Source organism: Delphinapterus leucas, chromosome 13, assembly GCF_059928025.1.
Source record: "Delphinapterus leucas isolate spDelLeu-1000000601 "Yukka" chromosome 13, BTC_Dleu_Yukka2, whole genome shotgun sequence".
In the NCBI taxonomy this organism is placed as follows: Eukaryota; Metazoa; Chordata; class Mammalia; order Artiodactyla; family Monodontidae; genus Delphinapterus; species Delphinapterus leucas.
Genome location: NC_143141.1, coordinates 83,028,746 through 83,051,392, shown reverse-complemented (window position 1 = coordinate 83,051,392; position 22,647 = coordinate 83,028,746). Strand labels below are relative to the sequence as shown.

At 37.5% G+C, this 22,647-nt stretch overlaps 1 protein-coding gene across 1 annotated transcript in view; it reads left to right on the top strand.

Annotated features, from left to right (window-relative positions):
- Positions 1 to 22,413, top strand: part of DDX1 (DEAD-box helicase 1) — a 33,279-nt gene extending 10,866 nt beyond the window's left edge. Inside the window, exons 11-26 of the mRNA XM_022554140.2 lie at positions 1,528 to 1,604; positions 1,717 to 1,831; positions 2,556 to 2,694; positions 7,716 to 7,776; positions 10,857 to 10,955; positions 11,760 to 11,849; positions 12,579 to 12,767; positions 13,437 to 13,488; positions 15,177 to 15,323; positions 17,647 to 17,738; positions 19,449 to 19,521; positions 19,675 to 19,747; positions 19,827 to 19,869; positions 20,982 to 21,077; positions 21,319 to 21,439; positions 22,085 to 22,413. Of these exons, the coding sequence (XP_022409848.1) occupies positions 1,528 to 1,604; positions 1,717 to 1,831; positions 2,556 to 2,694; positions 7,716 to 7,776; positions 10,857 to 10,955; positions 11,760 to 11,849; positions 12,579 to 12,767; positions 13,437 to 13,488; positions 15,177 to 15,323; positions 17,647 to 17,738; positions 19,449 to 19,521; positions 19,675 to 19,747; positions 19,827 to 19,869; positions 20,982 to 21,077; positions 21,319 to 21,439; positions 22,085 to 22,215 (1,598 nt within the window). The 3' untranslated portion in view covers positions 22,216 to 22,413. The remainder of the gene's footprint in view (positions 1 to 1,527; positions 1,605 to 1,716; positions 1,832 to 2,555; positions 2,695 to 7,715; positions 7,777 to 10,856; positions 10,956 to 11,759; positions 11,850 to 12,578; positions 12,768 to 13,436; positions 13,489 to 15,176; positions 15,324 to 17,646; positions 17,739 to 19,448; positions 19,522 to 19,674; positions 19,748 to 19,826; positions 19,870 to 20,981; positions 21,078 to 21,318; positions 21,440 to 22,084) is intronic.
- Positions 22,414 to 22,647: the final 234 nt, after the last annotated feature.

Genomic DNA, 22,647 nt, shown 5'->3' with positions numbered 1-22,647 from the left:
TTTTTAAAAATTTCCTTACCATCTTCAATCTTCTTTCTCTTCCTCCCTGCCTTTCTTTTGAACAAATACTTATTGAGCATTTGCTGTGTGCCAGGCATGCTGGTAGGTGCTGGAGATACAGCAGAAAATGGACTAGATAAATTTATGTACACTTTTGTGGGACTTAGCTACTGATAGGGAGAGACAGACAATATATGTGTTAGGTGGGAACAGTGCGCTGAGGGAGCGTATGAATCCGGGTAAGGGGCTGGAGAGCATTCTGGGGGGTCAGAGAAGGCTTCTCTGAGAAGGTGGCATTTGAGTAGAAATATCTTGGAAGAGTATTTCAGGCAGAGAGACCAGTAATTGCAAAGGTCCTGAGATGAAAGCGTGCTTGGGGTATTTAAACAGTGAGGAGGCCAGTGGGTCTGGAGCACACTGAGCATGGGGGAGGGTCGTAGAATCTTGGGTCAGTGAGGTGGTGAGGCCAGGCCATATAGGACCTTATAGGCTATGATACAAACTTTTTATTTTGACTGAGATTGGAAGCCATTAGGTTTTGAGTAGATAATTGGCATCGTCTGTCTTTAACAGTTTAACAGTACAATCACTGTGGTGGCTGCTTTGTTGAAAACACTGGGTGGTGACAATAGGTAGGGAACCAGTTGGATGCTAAGAGTTCTGTTTGGGGCAAGTTAAGTTTGAGATACTTATTAGACATCTGAGTGATGAAATCAAGTAAGTAGTTAAATGTACAGTTAAGTGTTCAGGGGAGGGATCAGAATTGGAGATATTGATACATCTTTGAGAGTTATTGGCTTATATATGATCCAGTCATAGGTCTGGATGAGATCACCTAGGGAATGAGAGTAGGTAATGAAGAGGAGAGATCTGAGGCCCAGGGTATTCTTGTGTTTAGAAGTTGGCAAGTTGAGGAGACTCCAGCAGAAGTGAATGAGGAGGAAAGCCGAAAGAGGTTGAGGTCGTGCAGTTCAGGTGAAGAAAGCTTTTGAAGGAGGAGGGAAGGATCAGATTGTGTCCAGTGCTGATGACGGGTCTAGCCTAGAAGGATGAGCAATGAGAACTACTGTGTTTGGCAAGTGGAGATCATTAATGAGCTTGACAAAGAGCTGTTGTGGTGGAATGATGGGTGTGCAGGGGGAGCCTGATTGGGAATCAGTTCAACAGAGAATGGAGTGAAATGAGGTGGACACAGTCAACATGGAAATCAGGCAGTTTTACTACATAAAGGAGAAGAAAAAATAAAGGACAGATGGAGGAAGTTCTGAGCTCAGGGAGGTTTGTCTAATTCAAGTGTCTACTGGAAGCAATCCCATAGGAAGGGAATAATTAAAATTGTAGAGGGGGAGAGGGGACAATTTCGGCAGTAAAGTAAAAAAGTGAAGAGGCTGGTATTAGCACAGTTAATCTGCAGTAACAGGAGGGGGCGTGTGAATGTGCGTTGGCTGCTAGATTTGGTGGTGTGAGCACGTGGACGTTCTTTCCTGGTAGTTTTAATTCAATTTCTCTCTCTCTTTTTTTTTAAAGGAAAAGACCTTGGCCTGGCATTTGAAATACCACCACATATGAAGAACCAAGGCCTCTTTCCTGCCTGTGTTTTGAAGGTAATTAGAGACATTTTGCTGTGATTATAAGCTACTTTGATCTTCGTTATTTCATATTGGTTAGTTTGCTCTTAGGTTAAGCATTTTCATTTTCTCCTTTATTCAATGCTAGAATGCTGAACTAAAATTCAACTTCGGGGAAGAAGAATTTAAGTTTCCACCGAAAGATGGTTTTGTTGCCCTTGCCAAGGCACCGGATAGCTTCATTGTCAAATCACAGCACACAGGTATAGCACCTGAGAGGGTAAAGATTTCAAGAATGGGGTATTGAAAACTCCAGTAAGTAAGGCTTCTTGTAGTGAGGTACAGATACTCCCCTTGCCTGTTTAGTCATGCATCTTTATTGACCATGTCAGTAAAATTCAGTTTCAAAACCTAATTCATAAACTCCCAAGTATTTGGTTTCGGTTCACGCATTTTGGGGAAGCTGATCGTGGTGATGATGGTATCTGGTATTTATAATGTGTGTGCTTATTAAGTGCCATGGCACTGTGTTAAGTGTTTCACCTGCATTATTTAGTCTGCATAACAACCCTGTAAGGTAGTTTTATAGACAAAGAACTTGAGGAGTAGGGACTTGAGGTCACTTGCCCAAGGTCACAGGACAAATAAGTGGTAGAACTGAATTCAAATCCAAGCAGTCTGACTCCAAAGCTCACACTCTCACCCCATTGTGCTGCCTAATGTGCTTCCAGTTATTTAAAGAAAGTGCATTCACAGCTCATTGAATTTATCGCAAAGCATATAATCAATTAAAATTACTGCAAGTAGATTTAAAGAATCTGTAGTTCATTTTAAGAATCTTTATTTTGTTTAGTTTGACTATCACCTATACCACTGGACAATTGTTATTTAAAATTTTGATACTGGAGTATTTGTGCTCGTGTTTTACCAATAAAGGTATCATGAGGTGTGATCTGAATGTATTCTAATCTTTTTTATTTTCTTAAGGTAATGCTCAGGTGGCACAAGCGAAGTTTCTCCCCAATGCTCCAAAAGCTCTCATTGTCGAACCTTCCCGAGAGTTGGCTGAACAAACTTTGAATAACGTCAAGCAGTTTAAGAAATATGTCGATAATCCTAAATTAAGGTAAAGCTTCCCTTTGTGCTCAAATGCCTATTGTCTTTAGGTCTGAGGTGTTTCAGAAGAAGAGTAAAGTAGGAAAAAAAATGAGATAGAAATTCAGAGTGTGTACATATGCATGTGTATGAGTGTGTAAATATATTTAACTGTGACATATAGTAGCAATTAGTTTCTATATAAAACTCCTGTTTAAGTGAGAAGAGTTCTATTAAAAAAAGTAAATTGAGGGACTTCCCTGGTGGTGCAGTGGTTAAGAATCCGCCTGCCAATGCAGGGGACACGGGTTCGAGCCCTGGTCTGGGAAGATCCCACATGCCACAGAGAAACTAAGCCCGTGCGCCACAACTACTGAGGCTGCGCTCTAGAGCCTGCGAGCCACAGCTCCTGAGCCCGTGTGCCACAGCTACTGAAGCCCGCGCGCCCAGAGCCCGTGCTCTGCAACAAGAGAGGCCACCGCAATGAGAAGCCTGCGCACCACAGTGAAGAGCAGCCCCCACTCGCCGCAACTAGAGAAAGCCCGCGCGCAGCAACGAAGACCCAACGCAGCCAAAAATAAATAAATATCCTTAAAAAAAAAAAAAAGTAAATTGAGATTTTTCCTGTGTCTCTTATGTAAAGAGTCATGGTTTGCAAAACTGTATCAGAGTAAAAATTAATTCTTTAAAGGGGCCATTTCATTTAATGTTAGCTTCATCAATTCCTTTGCATAGAAAATGTATCTCTGTCTGTCTAGTGTGCTGGTAAACCTGACTTGGCGAGGTTAATTCTAGCCTGTCTCCTAGTGGTGACCATCTTCCCTGTGGGCGTTCACACTGGTCCCTCTAGTTCGAGGGCTCTTTCTGCCATTGCGGGGAGACCGTAAGTCTAGTGATCTTGGAGAACTTCTGGCTCAGTAGCAATCCCTTTTAATTTGAGGAAAGCCATACCATATAAGTAAACTGCTCTGTCAGTTGATTTGACACTTGATTTTTATTAATTTTTCTTTTAATTTTTCTTAACTGAAATATAATTCACACACCATAAAATTCACCATTTAAAGTGTACAATTCAGTGGTTTTTAGTATATGGTCACAAGGTTGTGCAGCCATCACCAGTATCTAACTTCAGAAACTCTGAATTATTGATGTCCCGTGGGCCCATCTGTTTATTTATTTATATTTTTAAAAAGCTTATTTTGATGTCTGAGGTTTTTTTTTTTTCCGGCTGTGTTGGGTCTTCGTTGCTGTGCGCGGGCTTTTCTCTAGCTACGGCAAGCAGGGGCTACTCTTCGTTGCGGTGCACGGGCTTCTCATTGCGGTGGCTTCTCTTGTGGCGGAGCATGGGCTCTAGGCGTGCGAGCTTCAGTAGTTGTGGCTCATGGGCTCAGGAGTTGTGGCTCGCAGGCTCTAGAGCGCAGCCTCAGTAGTTGTGGCGCACGGGCTTAGTTGCTCTGCAGCATGTGGGATGTTCCTGGACCAGGGATTGAGCCCGTGTCCCCTGCATTGGCAGGCGGATTCTTAACCACTGCGCCACCGTGGAAGTCCCCCATCTTTTTAATGTTGATCTTTCTCATAAGTTAAACTTATTCAGGGATAAATTTATACTTAGTAAAACTTTTTAGGTAAAATAATTCCTAATTTTGTCTTGATGATTGATGCATTTCACTCTTTCAGTAACTATTTGAATACCTACCATGTGTGAAAACTTAGGCTAGGGATCAGGATATAACAACAAGAATTCATCTTTGCTTTTATAGAATTATGTGCAGGAGTGTGGAGATAGTGTGGAAGGCAGAGAAACAGCCAAAGTAATGTGATAAAATGCTTTAAGGATACGACACGGAGAGTCACTACAAGAGTACATCACCAGAGCATCTTCTTAGTGTAAGAGACTCAGAACTCTTCACAAGAGAGTGTTTTTGGAAGAACGTAAAACGCTAATATAAGTTGATTTTTGTGCTCTAATTATGTGTAAAGATTAACGTGCGTCTGGACAAAGCCTGGAAGGGAAGATAGATGACAAAATCAATTTATTTACTAAGATGGTAAAATTGTGTTACTCATTTTGGTATTCAGTACAAATGAGCCTTTTCCTTCTTTGAAGACCCAGCTCAAGTCCTGGTCTTTCTGTGAAGCTAACGTGTTGGTGCCAGCTCGGTCCTTTCTCCCTCCTCGGATACCGCTGTGTTGTGTTAGTGTTTCTTGTTTTAAGTGTGCATAGCTTTACTCGTCCCAACTCAGTTTTACACTCCATAAGACAGGGGCTGGTCTTTTATATTCCTCAACCCTACAGTGCTTTGCACACAAGCATAGATTGTTATGTGTATGTGTAGTTTTCTGCTAAATTTGTAGAAATAAATGTATCTGATTAGGAAAGTGGATAAGAGTAAAGTTTTATAGAAGAAATGATAGATTTAGGACCATAGTTACCAAACCTGGGAACTAAGGGACCTTATTTAAAAATACAGATTTACTGGTCCCTCTTTTGTATATACTGAATCAGATTTTCCAGGGAATAGGAATTGGAACTCTGTTTTTTAAGGAAGAATGGCACCTCTTCCAGGTGATTCTTAAGTAGCCAATCTGGCATCTGGTGTTACCGGATTTAGGCAACATGGCTCTGGTGGTAGGTGGTTAAGGACTATGCCAAGGTAATGGACATTCACAGACTAGAAAGCTTTTTTTTTTTTTCTTTAAACACTATAAATCACTTAAGATGACAGCAGGCAACCATGAAGCTGTTTCTTTTCATCAGTCATAGAATTTATGAGACTCAGTGTCAACATCATCCCCTTTCCCAGTATTTTATGGTATTTTTAAATGACTGATTAAATAAGAGTAAAATTAATAAATGAAGAGAGTTGATAGCTGCTTCTGATTGGAAGTTGTCTGGCTGCCTCAGGAAGTAATTTTGTCTGCTATTTATAAAAAGGAGACAATCTTTTTGCGCGTAGCTGTAGTGAGATATAATGCACGTGTCCTGCGGTTCACTCTTTAAAGTGTACACAGGTTGTTTTCGTTTCTGTTATATTCTCAGAATTGTGCGACCACCAAAACCAATTTTGGAACGTCTTCATCACCCTCAAAAGAAACACTACCTTTTAGCAGTCACTCCCGTTTCCCTCACACCTTCCTATCCCTGGGCAGCCACTGATCTCTTTTCCATATATAGAATTGCCTGTTTCGGACATTTTATATAAATGGAATTGGACAGTGTGTGCTGTTTCATGACTGGCTTCTCTCATTTACCATAATGTTTTTAAAGTTCATCAATGTTGTAGCATGTATCAGTACTTAGTTCCTTTTTATTGCCAAAAAGTATTCCATTGTATACATATACCACATATTTATTAATCCACTTATTAGCTGATGGATGTTTGGGTTGTTTCCACTTTTTGGCTACTGTGCCGTGAACATTAGTGTATAGACTTTTGTGTGGACATATATTTCCATTTCTCCTGAATATACATCCAGGAGTGGAATTGCTGGATCATATAGTAGCTTCATGTTTAACATCTTCAGGAACCACGCAACTGTTTTCCAAAGTGACAACACTATTTTACATTTCTACTAGTAATGTGTGAGGGTTCCAGTTTCTCCACAACCTCACTTTATTATCTGTCCTTACGGTTATAGCCCTTCTAATGGGTGTGAAGTGGTGTCTTATTGTGGTTTGGGTTTGTATTTCCCTAATAGCTAATCGTGTTGAACATCTTTTCATGTGCTTACTGGCCATTTATAAAGTCTGTTCAGATTCTTTGCCCATTTTTCAATTGGGTTATTTGTCTTTTTATTGTTGAGTTGTAAGATATATACATGTAGTATTATGATTAAATATATATAATTTGCAAATATTTTCTCTCATTCTGTGATTCTGTGGGCTTTTTCACTTTCTTGGTAGTGTCCTTTGAAGTACAAAAGTTTTTAATTTTGATGAAGTCCAGTTTATTTTTTCATCTGTTGCTTTTTTGTTTGTTCATCTTTTGGTGTTGTAAGGGACTTTGCCTAACCCAAGATCATGAAGATTTACTCTTACGTTTTCTTCTAAGAGTTTTGTAGTTTTAAGTCTTATATTTAGGTCTGTGATTCATTTTGCATTAATTTTTATGTGTGACCTAAAGAAGAGGTTTAACTTCATTCATTTGCACGTGCATATCTATTTGTTCTAGCACCATTTGTTGAAAAGACTGTTCTTTCCCCCCATAGAATTGTCTTGGCATAAAGCTTTTTTTCTTTAGAGTGTATTTTGTTATTTATTTTTGGCTGCGTCAGGTCTTAGTTGTGGTACACAGGATCTCTGTTGTGGTGCGCAGGCTCCTTGTTGCAGCGCACGGGCTTCTCTCTAGTTGTGGCACGTGGGCTCTGTAGTTGTGACATGCGGGCTCTCTAGTTGTGGCCCACGTGCTCAGTAGTTGTGGCATGCAGGCTTAGTTGCCCCGCGGCTTGTGGGATCTTAGTTTCCGGACCAGGGATCGAACCCGCGTCCCCTGCATTGGGAGGTGGATTCTTAACCACTGGACTGCCAGGGAAGTCCCAAAGTAATCTTTTTTAATCTAAACATATTTTTTAGAGGTATTTGGAGTGAGAAAAATTCAAACACAAAAGGATATTCTGTGAAAAGTAAGTCTCCTTTCACCCCATTCCCCAGTTTTTGGTTATCAACCTGGAGGCAACTTTTAAAAATTAATATTTATATATTCTTTCAGAGTATATATTTTATACACGTACAACCACATGTGTCTATAAAGATTGATTGAAGCCAGAGTTTGGGGTACCTGGAATTATCCTAATATAGAAAGATATATAGGTGAGGACTGATGTTTTCTGGGCTCCAAGCTTTTGCATTCTCCTCAGTTACTTTACCGTGCATTAACATTTTATGTAGCTCCTGGAAATGAAGCGCCTTGTTTCTTTCCTTCTCCAGACCTTTATTGTAGATTCTTTCTCAGTTATTCAATTGTAATATCCACCTCCCCAAAACTGAAAAAAACCAAACAATAAAGCAGGCTTTAATCTTTTTCTACGTTATTATTCTGGTATTTATTTCAGGGAGCTTCTGATAATTGGAGGTGTTGCAGCACGGGATCAGCTCTCTGTTTTGGATAATGGGGTAAGTTGTACTTTTAATTTTTAAAAAGTAACACTATGTGTTGTCATTTTGGCAATATAGTTCTGCTGTGTTTCAAGCAAAGTCAAATGAGGCTGAAATTAAACAAGTTCAAAAGAGTGTATGTATATTCAAAAATATCTTACAATTATGCCTTTTCTTTTCCCAAAAGTGTACAGCATAGTAGTTTCTTCCAAACACCTCATGCAAAATTCCAACATATGTGAATTTTTTTTGGTTTATCTTTTGAGCACCTGCGAATTTCCTTCGCATTTTCATGCATTTAGTTATTTCCTCTGGGGATAATTGAAAAAGAAGCAGCTGGAGTTAAGAATAGAAATAGAGATAAGGTGGATTGCAGAGAAGGTAGTTTTGGCAGTGATCCTTGGGAGGGCTGAAGGATGGTAAGTCAGTGGTTCTAGTAGGAGGGGAGATGAGTTCAGATTTGTGTAAGGGGAAGTCTTAAAGGCTGTGCTGTTACCGAGGACGAAGCTCGGACTGTGATCCTCATTACTGGGGAAGAAGTTTGGGAAACTCTTAACTGCCTGTCAGTTCAGGTACAGGTAGAACTTCATAAAATATTTTGTATGTATGAAGTAACTTTGTCCTTACAAACTTCTCTTTCATTTCCTTCCCTAAACATTTTATCATTTAATCTAAACTGCTTGATACTGAGTTACGGTGAGCAAATATGTTCTGCCCTCAGTTGCCTTGGTGCTGCTGTCAAATGAAATTTCAGGCTGAATGGTTTTGATTTGACTTGGTGTGGCATATTAAGAGCAAGGAATCATTACTGTACTTAATACTATTCTAAGACAGTAACATAGCTTTGTTATGTTCTTATTTGATTTGCTATATTTTAATGGTTATAAGAGAGATTTAATATGTTCATTCCCTATCTTGGTTCCTCAAACCCAAATTCATTTTCCACGTAAGTTATTAAGTTTCTTAACTTACGTTGTCCAGCTACGGAGCTTTTAGGGAATTCGATCTGCTTTTGCCAGGCAGATCTAAAATTTGGTACTGGCTGAAGCTAATGGCAAAGTAAGGGGAGTGTTATTCCATAGCTTTCCTGGCAGGATTCAGTTCCCTTCTACTTAGGGGATGTAATATATTCTCTTTCTGCTCTTCCTTCCATCTTACATTGTCTACTTCTGTTATCTCCCACCATCCTCTGGCACCCTTAGCCCTGTGTTATGTCTTATGCTGCAGGCAGAAGTCAGCTTTGGAGTCAGAGAATAGAACTATGTAATTTTTTTAATCTTTTAAAGTTGCACGGTTATGCAACATGTGCAGTTAGGCCTGAAGAAGTGGTTGGTGCCATTATCCAAGTCATATAGCTATTTCTCTCAGGCTTTTCCAATTTGAATTTTTGTTTTTAAACCTGAGAGACCGAGTTTCTGTTTTCATGCTGACTACCTGCTGAAATTGAGGAGGGAGGAAACTCGCACAGTGGGTTAGAATCCTTTGGTAAAGAGACATTACCCATAGAACCAGAGTGGTATTGTATTCATTGCTGTGTCCGGCACAGTGCTTGGCACATAGTACATTCTTAATACATTGAGTGGGTTTTATTTTCAGACAGTATTTTCTAGATTGAACTGAGACTTGCTTACAGCTATCAACATAGTTGAAACAATAGCTTCAGAAATGTCTTTCACTTTTTATGGGAGTTTAAGTGCCTTCTACTGGATCAAATTAAAAGTCCATTCAGCACGGTACTTTTTCAGTTTTTCAAGGGGTGAGATATTGAAGTAATGAGACTATAGTGATGAATTTGTTAGGAGATAGTTACGTTTTTAGTCTAGAGTGGAGAACACAAGTGAAAAAGAAGTCATTTTTTATGCCTGTTGATAAAGAGTAGAAGTTTTGAATTGTCTGATTTATTGAATGATTTTATATAATACCTTATTGTGCTCACACACATACCTCCATATACACACTTTAAAAATATTTATCCTTTGTTGATTACCTTCTAGAAATGGGCCACGCCCTGCTAAGTGCATTATATACATTTTCTTATTCAGTTCCCACAATAGCCCTTTGTGATGGTCCTCTTCCCCATTTTTACAGATCAGGAAGAGGGCTTATGCCAAATATTAAGTAATTTGCCCCAGATCTTACAACTCATAGGTGGAACTTACTTCAAAGCCTATGTTCCTAATCACTATACCATGGACTTGATTAAAAGGTGTGTCTGTGAAAATGGAAAATGTGGTTAATTGGGTGTACTGGCGTTGGCGGCTCATATTCTCTTTGTAGATGTCTTAAAATTTTTATAATAAAAAGCTAAATAAAACTTGTTCTTACTTGAATTAGACCTTTTCTCATGTTTGGACTTTGAGTTTGAATCCCAGTTGGGGTACTTACTAGCTGTATCATCTAAGTTCTTATGACTTTAGAATTCTAAACTTCAGTCTCCTCATTTAAAAACAGGACTAATAATAGTAGCGTTTTCCTTAGTGGTAACATGAAATGATATAATACCTGTAAAAGGTTAGCACAGCACATGTTCATTATAAGCACTTGACAAGTAGTAATTATTGCTGTTTTTTCCTGGATTAGGTCATCTTCATTATTAATTATAACCAAATTTATCAAGCACCTGGCACACTGGGCATCAAATGCACTACATATCTGATCTCTTAATTATCACAACCGTCTTGCAAAGCAGAAAATGTTACCCATTTAAAAAATGAGAAAATTGAAACTAGAAGAGATTAAGTAACTTGAGGTCACATGGCTGGGTAATGGTGGAGCTGGGATTTGGGTCCTGGTTTAATTTCAGAGTTCCTATAAATTCATTTGATTTTTCACTTGGAAAACAAATTTTGTATGCTAGACTGTCTATAACAGCTTAAAATGTTACAATCAGTTGCCAGAGTCTTCGCATTAATTTCAAAGCAGGTATAAGTTTAATAATACAGCATTATCTAGAACTCCTGTTTCGCACATTTACAGCTGACTATGACTACTTCAATATGCATGTTTTCATTTTAAGTAGACCATTGTTGGTTGCTATTCTAAGGTGATTACAATAGTTCTTCAGTTTTCTTAAGGTGCTTTTTTTGGATATTTTTTAGGTAGATATAGTTGTTGGCACTCCAGGAAGACTGGATGATTTGGTGTCAACTGGAAAGCTGAACTTATCCCAAGTTAGATTCCTGGTCCTGGATGAAGCTGTATGTTGAAATATACTCATGCTTTTAAAAAAAATATTTGCTTATGTTTTGGGGGATAAAATACGTGAAATGGTGAAGAAAAAATACAATTTAGTCATGATCCCAATATACCTAGAGAGAAACATAGTTACCAGTGTGGTGTATTTTCATTCACTGCTTATATTTATAGTAAATACTATTTTATGTAGTTGCAATCAGGCTATTTAGAATCTGGGAAATCTTTTTTAGAAAAATATGGTACATAAGTATTTCATGTCATTATTTATGAACAATTTTTAAAGGCTGTCTAGTGGTCTCTTATATGCACACTTCATGGCTTATTTAACCACCCTTATTACTAGACATGTAGGTTTGTTTTGTACTCCAAATAGTTATCTTGTTTGTACATAACATTTTTTGTTTTTTTCACACATTACAAATTACATTAATATGCTTTGGGCTCTTGAGATATAGTTCCAAGTTATTTTCAAGATGAGGTAGTTTTTCAACATTGAAGGTCTTAGCTTTCTCATATTAGAGTCGTATTCTTAAGGAGATGTGGGAGTTATTAACTCTCGTATTCATTTTAGAATACCAGAGTATGGTTTTTGAGTTATTTATTGTCAGCTTTTTCATATTACAGTCACATGGGCTTTAAAGTTGAATTTACAACTTGTCTTTAAATATCCAGTAGAAAATAATTACTTTGAAAGTATGGAGATATGTATGAATTAGTTTCTTTATCTTATATTTTGCAATTGATTTAGAAAAGAAAGATTTAGATACTGATTACAAAACTTATGTTCTTCTTCGCTTCTTATGCAGGATGGGCTTCTTTCTCAAGGTTACTCTGATTTTATAAATAGGATTCACAATCAGATTCCTCAGATTACCTCTGATGGAAAAAGACTTCAGGTATGAAGTAACTAATGCATCTTAAAATACATGTAGACAATTGTTACGTATTCATGCTTACTTTTTTTTGTTTTACATTCACATTTTAGTGTCTTCTAATTACGTTAACTGCTGTATGAAACATTTTCTTCATTAACTGATTAAGTAGTACACACAAAGGAAACAGTCTTATGAGCTGCTTTTAGAAATAAAGGTGAAGAGAATTTAAGGAAATTACTTAGGTGTAACAGAAGACTATAAGTAAAAAATTCTTAATCGTTATTTTTGTTTTCTACAGAGCATTTAGCGTTTATATTCAAGACTCTGAGTACTGCTTCCTCTTTGAAGGAGAAATGTCTTGAACTGTAGAAAAACAGTTATTTCCTTAGTAATTATTTCTTAAAATATTACTCTTTCTCATTCTGTTTTCTTAGGAAGAATTCAAGAGGAGAGGCTTTTAAGAGAAGGGGACAAGTTTATGGCTTTAGATTTTTAAAAACCTTTTCATTTTACTTAGTTTTTGTAGGACCTTGAGGAATAGATGGCATGATTTCTGTGGCAAGTGAGGGGACTGAAGCTCAGAGAGATTAACCCGCCCAAAGTCACACCACTAGTTGTTGCTACAGAGTCAGGTATTGAACTTGTCTTAGATTCCAGGCTTAGCGTACTTTGTGCCCCACATCTGTATTCATATGCTAGAATCATTATTATTATAAAAGCTTATCTAAATTTTGGTTTTTCTCTTCTTAGGTGATTGTTTGCTCAGCCACTTTGCACTCTTTTGATGTGAAGAAACTGTCTGAGAAGATCATGCACTTTCCCACCTGGGTTGATTTGAAAGGAGAAGATTCTGTTCCAGATACTGTCCACCATGTTGTTGTCCCAGTGAATCCCAAAGCTGACAGAATCTGGGAAAGGCTTGGGAAAAACCACATTAGGGTAAGTACTTTATAACGTTCACATTTGTATAGAGTAAAGCATTCATAAACTAGTTTAACCTTGAGCTCTTCATGATGCTCAAAGCAACCAGACATTGTACCTTTAAGAAAAGAGAAGTCTGGCACGTTGACCGGAAGAGTTTAGGTCTGTTAGGTATGGAATAAGTGATGGGCTCATACTTTACTTTTCTCTCTGTATAAAGTTACTTCTGTAATCATCTTTCTTGACATAGGTTTTGTAAATAAATAGGATTACCTGTGTATATCTAGGGCCAATTTCTGATATAATGATTTCCATTTTTAGTAGCGTTTTAGAATCTTCTTGATGTGCCTTATTTTTCTAAATATCAGTTTCATGAGTCCATCATCTCACTTTTTCACCATTGTTAGATTTACCTTTATATAATAAGGGTATGCTTATTTTAAATACACAATGTTTTGAAAACCACCTTCGAGTTTTCATTATTATATTTAAAATTGATTAGCCTTAGACCTATAATTAATGAAGTGTTTTTTGGAATCTGAAGAATGGTTTTGCCTATAGATTATAAAGGTGTATGTCTGAAATGCAATCTAAAGTTAGATACGGTTCTCCCTTTATAAAAAGATACCTGTTCTGAGTCATTACTTAACCCTTCCCCACTTCTGTTTTATCCTTTCCTTTTGACAGACTGATGAAGTACATGCAAAAGATAATACAAGACCTGGTGCAAACAGTCCAGGTGAGTTAGAAGAGTCAATAAAATGCGTGGAAAGATTTTGAAAACGAATTGATCTGTTTTACTGAATGTATGCCCTGTCTACTCTCATGAAGGAACAGGAAATCTGAAAATAAAAGGAACAAAAATAATTTAAAAATGGGGGGAAAGCTGATATCAGTCAGCTTAGAGGAATATTAATCACTGAATTTAAGATATTAGTCTCCTGGCATCCAAATCACAAATACTTTGGATTATACAATTCTCATTTTTCCAGGAAGCCAGCAAATTTCTCTGGCTACAGGTTGTATTTTAGCCCTGGATTCCAAGAGAAATGTCATGTAGATTCTTCATACCTGGCAGTTGAGTAACAAAGGAACATGTCTTTAGCTACAACCCTGTGAAAGATACAGAAATGATCCTGAGATGATTCTTTTTGTGTGTAAGTGTACAATTCAGTAGCATTGAGTACATTCCTACTGTGCAATCGTCACCACTGTCCATCTCCAGAACTATTTTATCTTCCCATACTGAAACTCCATATCATTAAATATTTATCAATTTTTAAAAAGCCTAAAATTAATTGATTCAATGAAGATACTTCTATGCAGAATTGAGACAGTTTGTATCAGGTACGTAATATTTCAAAGATATATGAAGATCCAGCATGATACAAGGATAGTGTTTAGAGAACCTAGAAGAGATCTGAAACCCATTAGGCCACACGTCTGATATCACATGTCTCAAGTGGATCATTGGCAAGGGTTAGACTGCATTTTGTTCATAGTTGGACTCATTGGTAGATTTTTAACAAGTATCTAAATGGTGAATTATCTGAAATTTTGATTAAAAACAGTTCCTTTGAACTCAGTTTTTTGTGTAGCTCCAAATTTATGAGGTGTATGCTCAGCCAGCCTTATTGTTGGAGAGGAGCAGACACTGATAGTCAAAATAATAATGTATCATCCCGCCGTTTGGGAATGCATTTTATAAAATAAAAATTTTTTACTGCCTCATGTATTTTTCCTTGTAAAAGTTTTGCTTAGTTTTTACTACAATTAGAGACGACTAGAGAGACCTTAGAAATATGTTGGATTACAAAATTAAAATTTTGCATTATATAATTGTAGAGTAACTATAGCCCAGCTTCACACTGAAAAATAGACATTTGGAGGATGGCAACTGTTACTAACTAGGTTTGACGTAAAATATTTATTTCATAGAGTGAAGTTTGAACTTTCTGGTGTTCAGATTGATTTAGAAAGTACATTTATTATTTTTTAAAGAGGTTAAAGTAATTGAGGAAACATTTATTGAGCATTTAGGGAAGTTAATGCAAAGCAGAATATGGTTAGTTCTCAATGAGAGGTAGGAACAAAGTTTTGCTGTGGGTATGTATTTCTGTTTATTTGTGTGTGTGTGTGTGTGTGTGTTTGTACATGTGCATTTTCCCTTATAAGAGGTACGGTTATAGGTGTTTTGGTATCCCATAAACTGGCATAAAAAACATTAAGAGAAACAAAAATAAATGAGCAAGTGGATTATCTCACCATTTCACCCTATCTTTTTATTTCTTGGTTTTGTCTATAATACTTGTATTAAAGTAGAGTTTTTTAGGTGAGTGAAGCAGTAAGTCTGTAATTATGTGTGTTCATGACAATTTCAGATTGAAATTCTGTGTTTTTTTTGTTGTTGTTATTGTGTTACTCAAGAGATGTGGTCTGAAGCTATTAAAATCCTGAAGGGGGAGTATGCTGTCCGAGCAATCAAGGAACACAAGATGGATCAAGCAATTATTTTCTGTAGAACCAAAATCGACTGTGATAACTTGGAGCAGTATTTTATGCAGCAAGGAGGAGGTAATGTTTCCTCACTTGAAATAAATTGTGTTTATTTTCTCACTTAATAGATTGTTAGTCTCATGTTGATGCAGTGTAGCGTGGATGCCCAGATTTTAAAGCAACGATGTAGGAAATACAATGAGATAATTTTCCACATAGGTACAGTTTCACTACAGTGAAGATGAATCACAGCATTCTAAGGCCCTTATATGATTTGGAAGAAGGGTAAAGTTTTTGATTAATGTTAAAATTTCAAGTGTAATCATTAAATAATAGAATGTATATCTTCTAAATCAATAACTGAGAAAAAAAACCTTAATCTAAAAAAAAGGTGAGAAAGGAAGGGGGGAAAAATGAGAAAAAGCAGAGCAGTTGGAAATTATAGAGTAATAACGGCTGGTGGAAAAATCTGAGCGTATGGATAAACACTATAGCATTTATCAGTGGACTGCAGTCTTCTGATGAAGAGCATAGATTGTTAGACTGGATAAAATATAGCTGTATGTTGTTTACAAGAAACATACCTAAAACCTGAGGACATGGATAGATTGAAAGGAAGGGGAATGAAAAAATATATGTATGTGTCAGCTAAAAGATTAATTAAAAGAAAGTTGGTCTAACTGTATTAATGGAGATGTCATAGACTTTAAGGCAAAAATATTACTAGAAATAAAAAGGGTCACTATGTAATAAAATATTCAATCTACAATGAAGATATAATGATTATAACTTTATGCTCCTCATAATTAATGTTAAATATATAAACCAACCTGAGAGAATGTTCAGTATAGTCAGTCATTAGAGAAATGCAAAATAAAACCACAACGTAATACAATTGTACACTCAGGGTGACTAGATCAAAAATACTTAAAACACCAAATTTTGGTGAGGATATGGAGAAACCGGAGCTCATACATTGTTGAAGTACAGTCACTTAGGCAAAAGGCCTTACAGTTTTTTATAAAATTAAACATTGCCGTCTTATGGCCTAGCAATTCAACTCCTAAGTATTGGCTCAAGGTAAGTGAGAACATATATTGATGAAAGATGTGTGCAAGATGGTCATAGCACTTCGTTTATAATGGCCCCAAACTGTACAGTAAGAGGCCATTAATAGGAGAATGGCTAAACAAAATGCAAAATATCTGTACAGTGGAATACTCAGTACTCAGCACTGAAAAGGCAGGGACTGCTGATTGGCCCAAAAATGGTGGGTGAATCTCAGAAGCATTATGCTGAATGAAAGAATTCTTACACAAGAGTACAGGCTGTATGATTCGATTTGTGTGAAGTTCTAGAAGAGCCAGAACTAATCTATGATGAGAGAAAAACCACAACAGTGGTTGTCCCCAGGAAGGTGGGAGTGTGGATAACTGGGAAAGGGCGTGAAGGTACTTTGTGGATGGTATTCGTGTTCTGTATCTTGATAGGGCTTTGGGCTACATGGGTGTATGCATTTGTCCAAACTCAGAAAGTGTACCCTTAAGATTTGTACATTTCCCTGTATGTAACTTTAACGTCAACAAGAGAAAAAACCTGAACAAATACTGCACTCTAGTTAATGATATGCATGTTGAACTGTGTACTGATACCTGCAGTTTACCTTGAAATGCTTCAAAAATATAAAAGTGAGTTGATAGAGGGATGGATAGACATGTGGTAAAGCAAGTATAGTCAATGTTAATGGTTATTTTTACTTTATCTATTTTCCCAACACTTATTCTCAAACATATAGCAAAATTGAAAGAATTCTCACAGTGACTATTACTACTCTGGTCTGAACTGCACTGCTTTTTGTTACTGTGTCTACTTGAAGACTTTCTTTTTTAGGATTGGCTACCACTGCACTTGCCTCTAAAATACCACTTCTCCATCCTTCCAGTTTGCTGCTTCTAATCTGCTTTGGCCAAGAAACCAGATAACTAAGTTGTTTAGAATACCTCGAGGGGGGCAGGCTTGTGGTCGCGGCCTTTTAGTAAGGGCATGAACTTCCTGATGCCTGTTTTGCTTCTTCCAAGAATAACCTCTTTTGTTTACTTTTTGGCTCTTCGCTTTACGTGGGTTAGGTGAGGTTCCTGGTGTACGCAGAAACGACCACCGCAGTTTGGGAAAGGTGACTTAAAATGTCCTTCCGAACAAATCAGTTTTAGTGCTCGTGGGGTTCATTTTAAGGGTATTTCACCTATGACAGAAACTGTGTTAACCATGGTTTATGACAAGTTGGGGTATAGATCTCTGTAGAATTATACCCCAGCTGGTAGTCTAAATGTTACTGGTTTTTTTGACATAGTCTTAGTCGTCACCTTTTCCAAGGTTAACTGTTTAATGTGCTTTTCACTAGGACCTGATAAAAAGGGGCACCAGTTCTCATGTGTTTGTCTTCATGGTGACAGAAAGCCTCATGAGAGGAAGCAAAACTTGGAAAGATTCAAGGTACTGATACTTAGTTGACTGCATTTCCTTCAGACGTAAGAGGGGAGTTGTATCTAGTTTTAATCAGTTCCAGTTAATATTGTTAAAGCAATTCTTGTCCTAGAAATTACAAAATACTTCTGCCCTATTGTTACGTCCTCATCACAGCAGGGCTTTGTCATCTTTAACAGTCAAATGGTAAATTACATGTTCTCCATCAGCACAACACTACTTGATAAGAATTTTCAACTTAAGGAAGTTTTAGTTAAATTCTTTCAGGTAGATATTTTTAAGAGACGTATCATTAGATAGTTAAATCATGCCTGTGAGCCTTTTTTTTTTTTTTAATAAATTGTAACAATACCCATAGGGAACTTAATTTGTAGATTCAGACAGGGATCAGAATACCTGTTTTGTAGAATTAAATATATTTTGAATTATCTGGGATAGACTGTCACAGTTAAGTGATTTCAGCTCATGAACAGGTTGTATAGCTTTTGGTGTAGATGGGTTGGGCTGAGCCATTTAGAACTCAAGGTCAGTGGCCTCCACCCACAAGCATTCTCATCATTTATCACAGTGTGTTTACCCAGTGTATAGTACAAATATCATTTCTCTCGGACCCATAATATGAAAAAAGGTAGGAAGTACTGGGCTTAAAAATTTTGGATTATGTTTCCATGCTGAGCATAATTGGTGTGGATGTTAAAACATCACAGCGGGGGACTCCCCGGGTGGCACAGTGGTTAAGAATCTGCCTGCCAAGGCAGGGAACACGGGTTCGAGCCCTGGTCCGGGAAGATCCCACATGCCATGGAGCAACTAAGCCCGTGCGCCACAACTACTGAGCCTGTGCTCTAGAGCCTGTGAGCCACAACTACTGAAGCCCGCACGCTCTAGGGCCCGCATGCCACAACTACTGAGCCCACCTGCTGCAACCACTGAAGCCTGTGCACCTAGAGCCCGTGCTCCGCAACAAGAGAAGCTCCCGCAATGAGAAGCCCACGCACCGCAACAAAGAGTAGCCCCCGCTCGCCGCAACTAGAGGAAGCCTGCGCGCAGCAATGAAGGCCCAATGTAGCCAAAAATAATAATTAAATTAATTTTTTAATTAATTTAAAAAAATCACATGGCCTCATTTCAGCATTTATGCCACCCTTCTCTATCCTGGCATTTTGTTGGACCAGAAGTCAGTATGCCCCTCACCCCCTCCAAATCTCTAACTTTGCTGTGCCTTGCAGCACAAATGACATCTGAAGGCTAATTGGTATATTCCTGGTGAGAACACCAGGGGCCCAGTCTCTTTAAGATTTTATCTGTTGTCACAGAAGGTGTAACCTTGAGGTAAAATATCTAGTATTCTGAAATATTTTAATACAAGGGTAAAAGTAAAGCTTATGTTTTTTACATTTTATTCCGTCTTATGTTTTGAATCACCAGTCAGGATTTCTAAAGATGAAGCCAAATTTTAGCAATGCTTTAAGAACTTTTATGTGAAAAAAGCAAAGATGAATCCAGTCATTGATTTATTCACCTTAAATGTCATATTTCAGCAAATTGCAACTTAAAAGTGCAATACTTGTTCCAGTGAATCATGAATGACTAGACCGCTAATATGATACGAATACATTAGTTGTTGGAGGTCTCATTTAGTGGAAAGATGGTATTTGTGGGGTTTTTTTTTAGTATATATACTAATAAAGTCCTTTCTCTCCTCTCTGTTCTCTTTAGAAAGGAGATGTAAGATTCTTGATTTGCACAGATGTAGCCGCCAGAGGAATTGATATCCATGGTGTTCCTTATGGTAAAAAGAAAGTTTTTATGCTTGCAGTTTGAATTTTATGGAATTCAAAGGAAACCATTTAATATGTTTGAAATACTCAGAACATCAAACATCACATATGTTTGAAAATTTTAGGAACTATTGTCAATTGCTAGTAATTGCTTTTGTTTACAGTTATAAATGTCACCTTGCCTGATGAAAAGCAAAACTACGTCCATCGAATTGGCAGAGTAGGAAGAGCTGAAAGGTACTCTGTCATTTTTTTTTGTCCTTTTTAAGTTTCTGTGCTTCAGGAATAAAGCCTAAAGACTTTTAAAATCTTTCAGGATGGGGCTGGCCATTTCCCTGGTGGCAACAGAAAAAGAGAAGGTAATCTTTTCAGTGCTGTATTCTATTCATTGTTTGTGTCGTCATTTTAGATGTTGGAAATGAAAGCAGTTTGATTTTTTCATTTACATTGAATTCAGTTGCGTATGGAATATAAATGAACTTCTTAATGGCATCTTTTTCTCTTCGTCCATTGAATGGACGACTAGTAGGATGAAGTTTAGAAAGGAAAAATATGAAATGTAATTTTCCCTGATAGCTTTCATATAATTTTCAGTGAAAAGTATTTAAACCCTCTCTGGCATCATGCCATGGTAGACTTTTTATGGGAGAGAGGGTTAACTTATTATTTTGATATAAACTGATACAATAATTTGATACAGATTTACAGAAAAGCTGCAAGAGTAAGGAACTCCCACACACTCATTCCCCAAACTACTTGTTCATTTTGCTTTTTGCTCTTTGCTTTATGGTACTGATGAACCTAGCGGCAGGGCGGGAATAAAGATGTAGACGTAGAGGATGGACTTGAGGACACTGGGCGGGGAGGGGCGAAGCTGGGGCGAAGTGAGAGTAGCATCGACATATACACACTACCGAATGTAAAATAGATAGCTAGTGGGAAGCAGCCGCATAGCACAGGGGGATCAGCTCGGTGCTTTGCGATGACCTAGGGGGATGGGATAGGGAGGATGGGAGGCAGGCTCAAGAGGGAGGGGACATGGGGACATATGTATGCATATGGCTGAGTCACTTTGTTGTACAACAGAAACTAACACATTATTGTGAAGCAATTATACTCCAATAAAGATCTATGTTAAAAAGTAAAAAAAAAATCTTATAGAAAACATTTGAACTTCATTTTTGATGCTAATCTTGATATAGCATTCTCCAGTATTTACTTTTCTCATTATTTTTATCTGAGAATTCCTTTCTATAATTGACATCTGTTTTAGAAAAACTTTTGGATTCCTTTCAAAAAGAACTCTTTCAAAAGACCTAGTTAGTGAGCTACTAATAGTGGTAGTAACTGGATGACAGACCATACCTGCAATCTATTTTTCTTGTGCTCTGAGGACAGAAAATGTTAAAAAACTAACTGAGAACAAAGATATCTAGCATGTTTCAGTCTCCGTACATGTTAATCTTCGTAGGTTTGGTACCACGTATGTAGCAGCCGTGGAAAAGGGTGTTACAACACAAGACTCAAGGAAGATGGTGGCTGTACCATATGGTACAATGAGATGCAGGTAAGGCTCACAGAGTCTTATTAAAATTGGTAGGAATAGACTGCATTTATCTGTAAAAGTTACGTATCAGCTCTTGCCTATTTGTGAATTGTGAGAATTAATGAGTGATTATGTTATGGTAGTTCATAAATTGTAACCTGTGAGTTCATCTCTTCAGAAATCTTACTAAGTATTACAGCCTTCCTGGTTTTATTTAATGCTGTTAAAACGCAACTCTGTCGATTTCCTCTCCCTTTCTTAGTTGCTGTCTGAGGTAGAAGAACATCTGAACTGTACCATTTCGCAGGTTGAGCCAGACATAAAGGTACCAGTGGATGAATTTGATGGGAAAGTTACTTATGGTCAAAAAAGAGCTGCTGGTGGTAAGCTTTGAATTACTTTTAATACTGTTTTAAATGTGAATGTGTCCCTTTTTTGAGCTTCAGTTTAAGAAGAGTATTTCACTTCCTTATGTTTAGTGTATATTTTTAGCATATTAATCATTCCCTCCTTATTAGTCTTACAGCACTTTATTCATACTTGTCTTGCAGCACTTTTTATTGTGTGATCTGTATGTGAATGGACAGCAGCTTAGCTGTTTCTCTTGAGGTGTTAATGTCATAAGAGTAGTTGAAAATTTATGGAATTATTAGGCAACAAGAGAATAATGGTAATTTTGAACAAGGGGTAACCCAGGATACTATTTATTCCCTTTACCTGCAATGCTCTTAGCTCCTTCCGGAAATTTTTTAAAGATTCAGGCTAAACTGGTGGTTTCTGAACCAAGGAAAAGAGAATAGGGGAGGGGTTGGTAGGGGTATTGGGACAGCTGTTAGTAAGGAGGGCCTAATCATTTATTTTAACTGATTTAACACTCTTAGAACTCAGTTTTGTAGATAACTTGCTCGGTAGTACATCTTTATTGCTAGGAGCAACGTTTAAGTTGATGTAATTGAGCCAAAGCATTGCTGACAAGTTATTTCAGGCATGTCACTCACATCACTTTGTGATTCGTGTGTGTGATACAGGTGGAAACTATAAAGGCCATGTGGATATCTTGGCACCTACGGTTCAAGAGCTGGCTGCCCTTGAAAAGGAGGCACAGACGTCTTTCCTGCATCTTGGCTATCTTCCTAACCAGTTGTTCAGAACCTTCTGATTTTAACATACACTGAATAAGGTTTGAATAATAGAAGTCTATAGTCTTAAAACTCTAAAATAGTTGTACTGCTTCCAAGCAGCAGTATTTATAGTAACTTAAGCTAGTAACGCTAACTCTTGCATGTCGAGAAACATCAGTCTTAGGAATTCTTCGTAGAATGGCAACCTAATGAAAATAATAAATTTGATGACTATATTTTCATGCAAGTTTGTGTCTTATTTTAAAATTATTTTCTAGTTTTTCAAGAAAGCTCTGGGTTTATGAAGTGAAGTTTATGGGTATGTGCATTCGGCAGAGGACCTGTGTGGAATTTTCACAAGAAGTGGTCCTAAATAGAGACAGCCTTGAGACGGTCATGGTCACCTCGGTATACGTTGAAGCTAGAGAAGAGTCGTGGCATGAAAGAAAAGTGTATGATCCTAAGGTGGA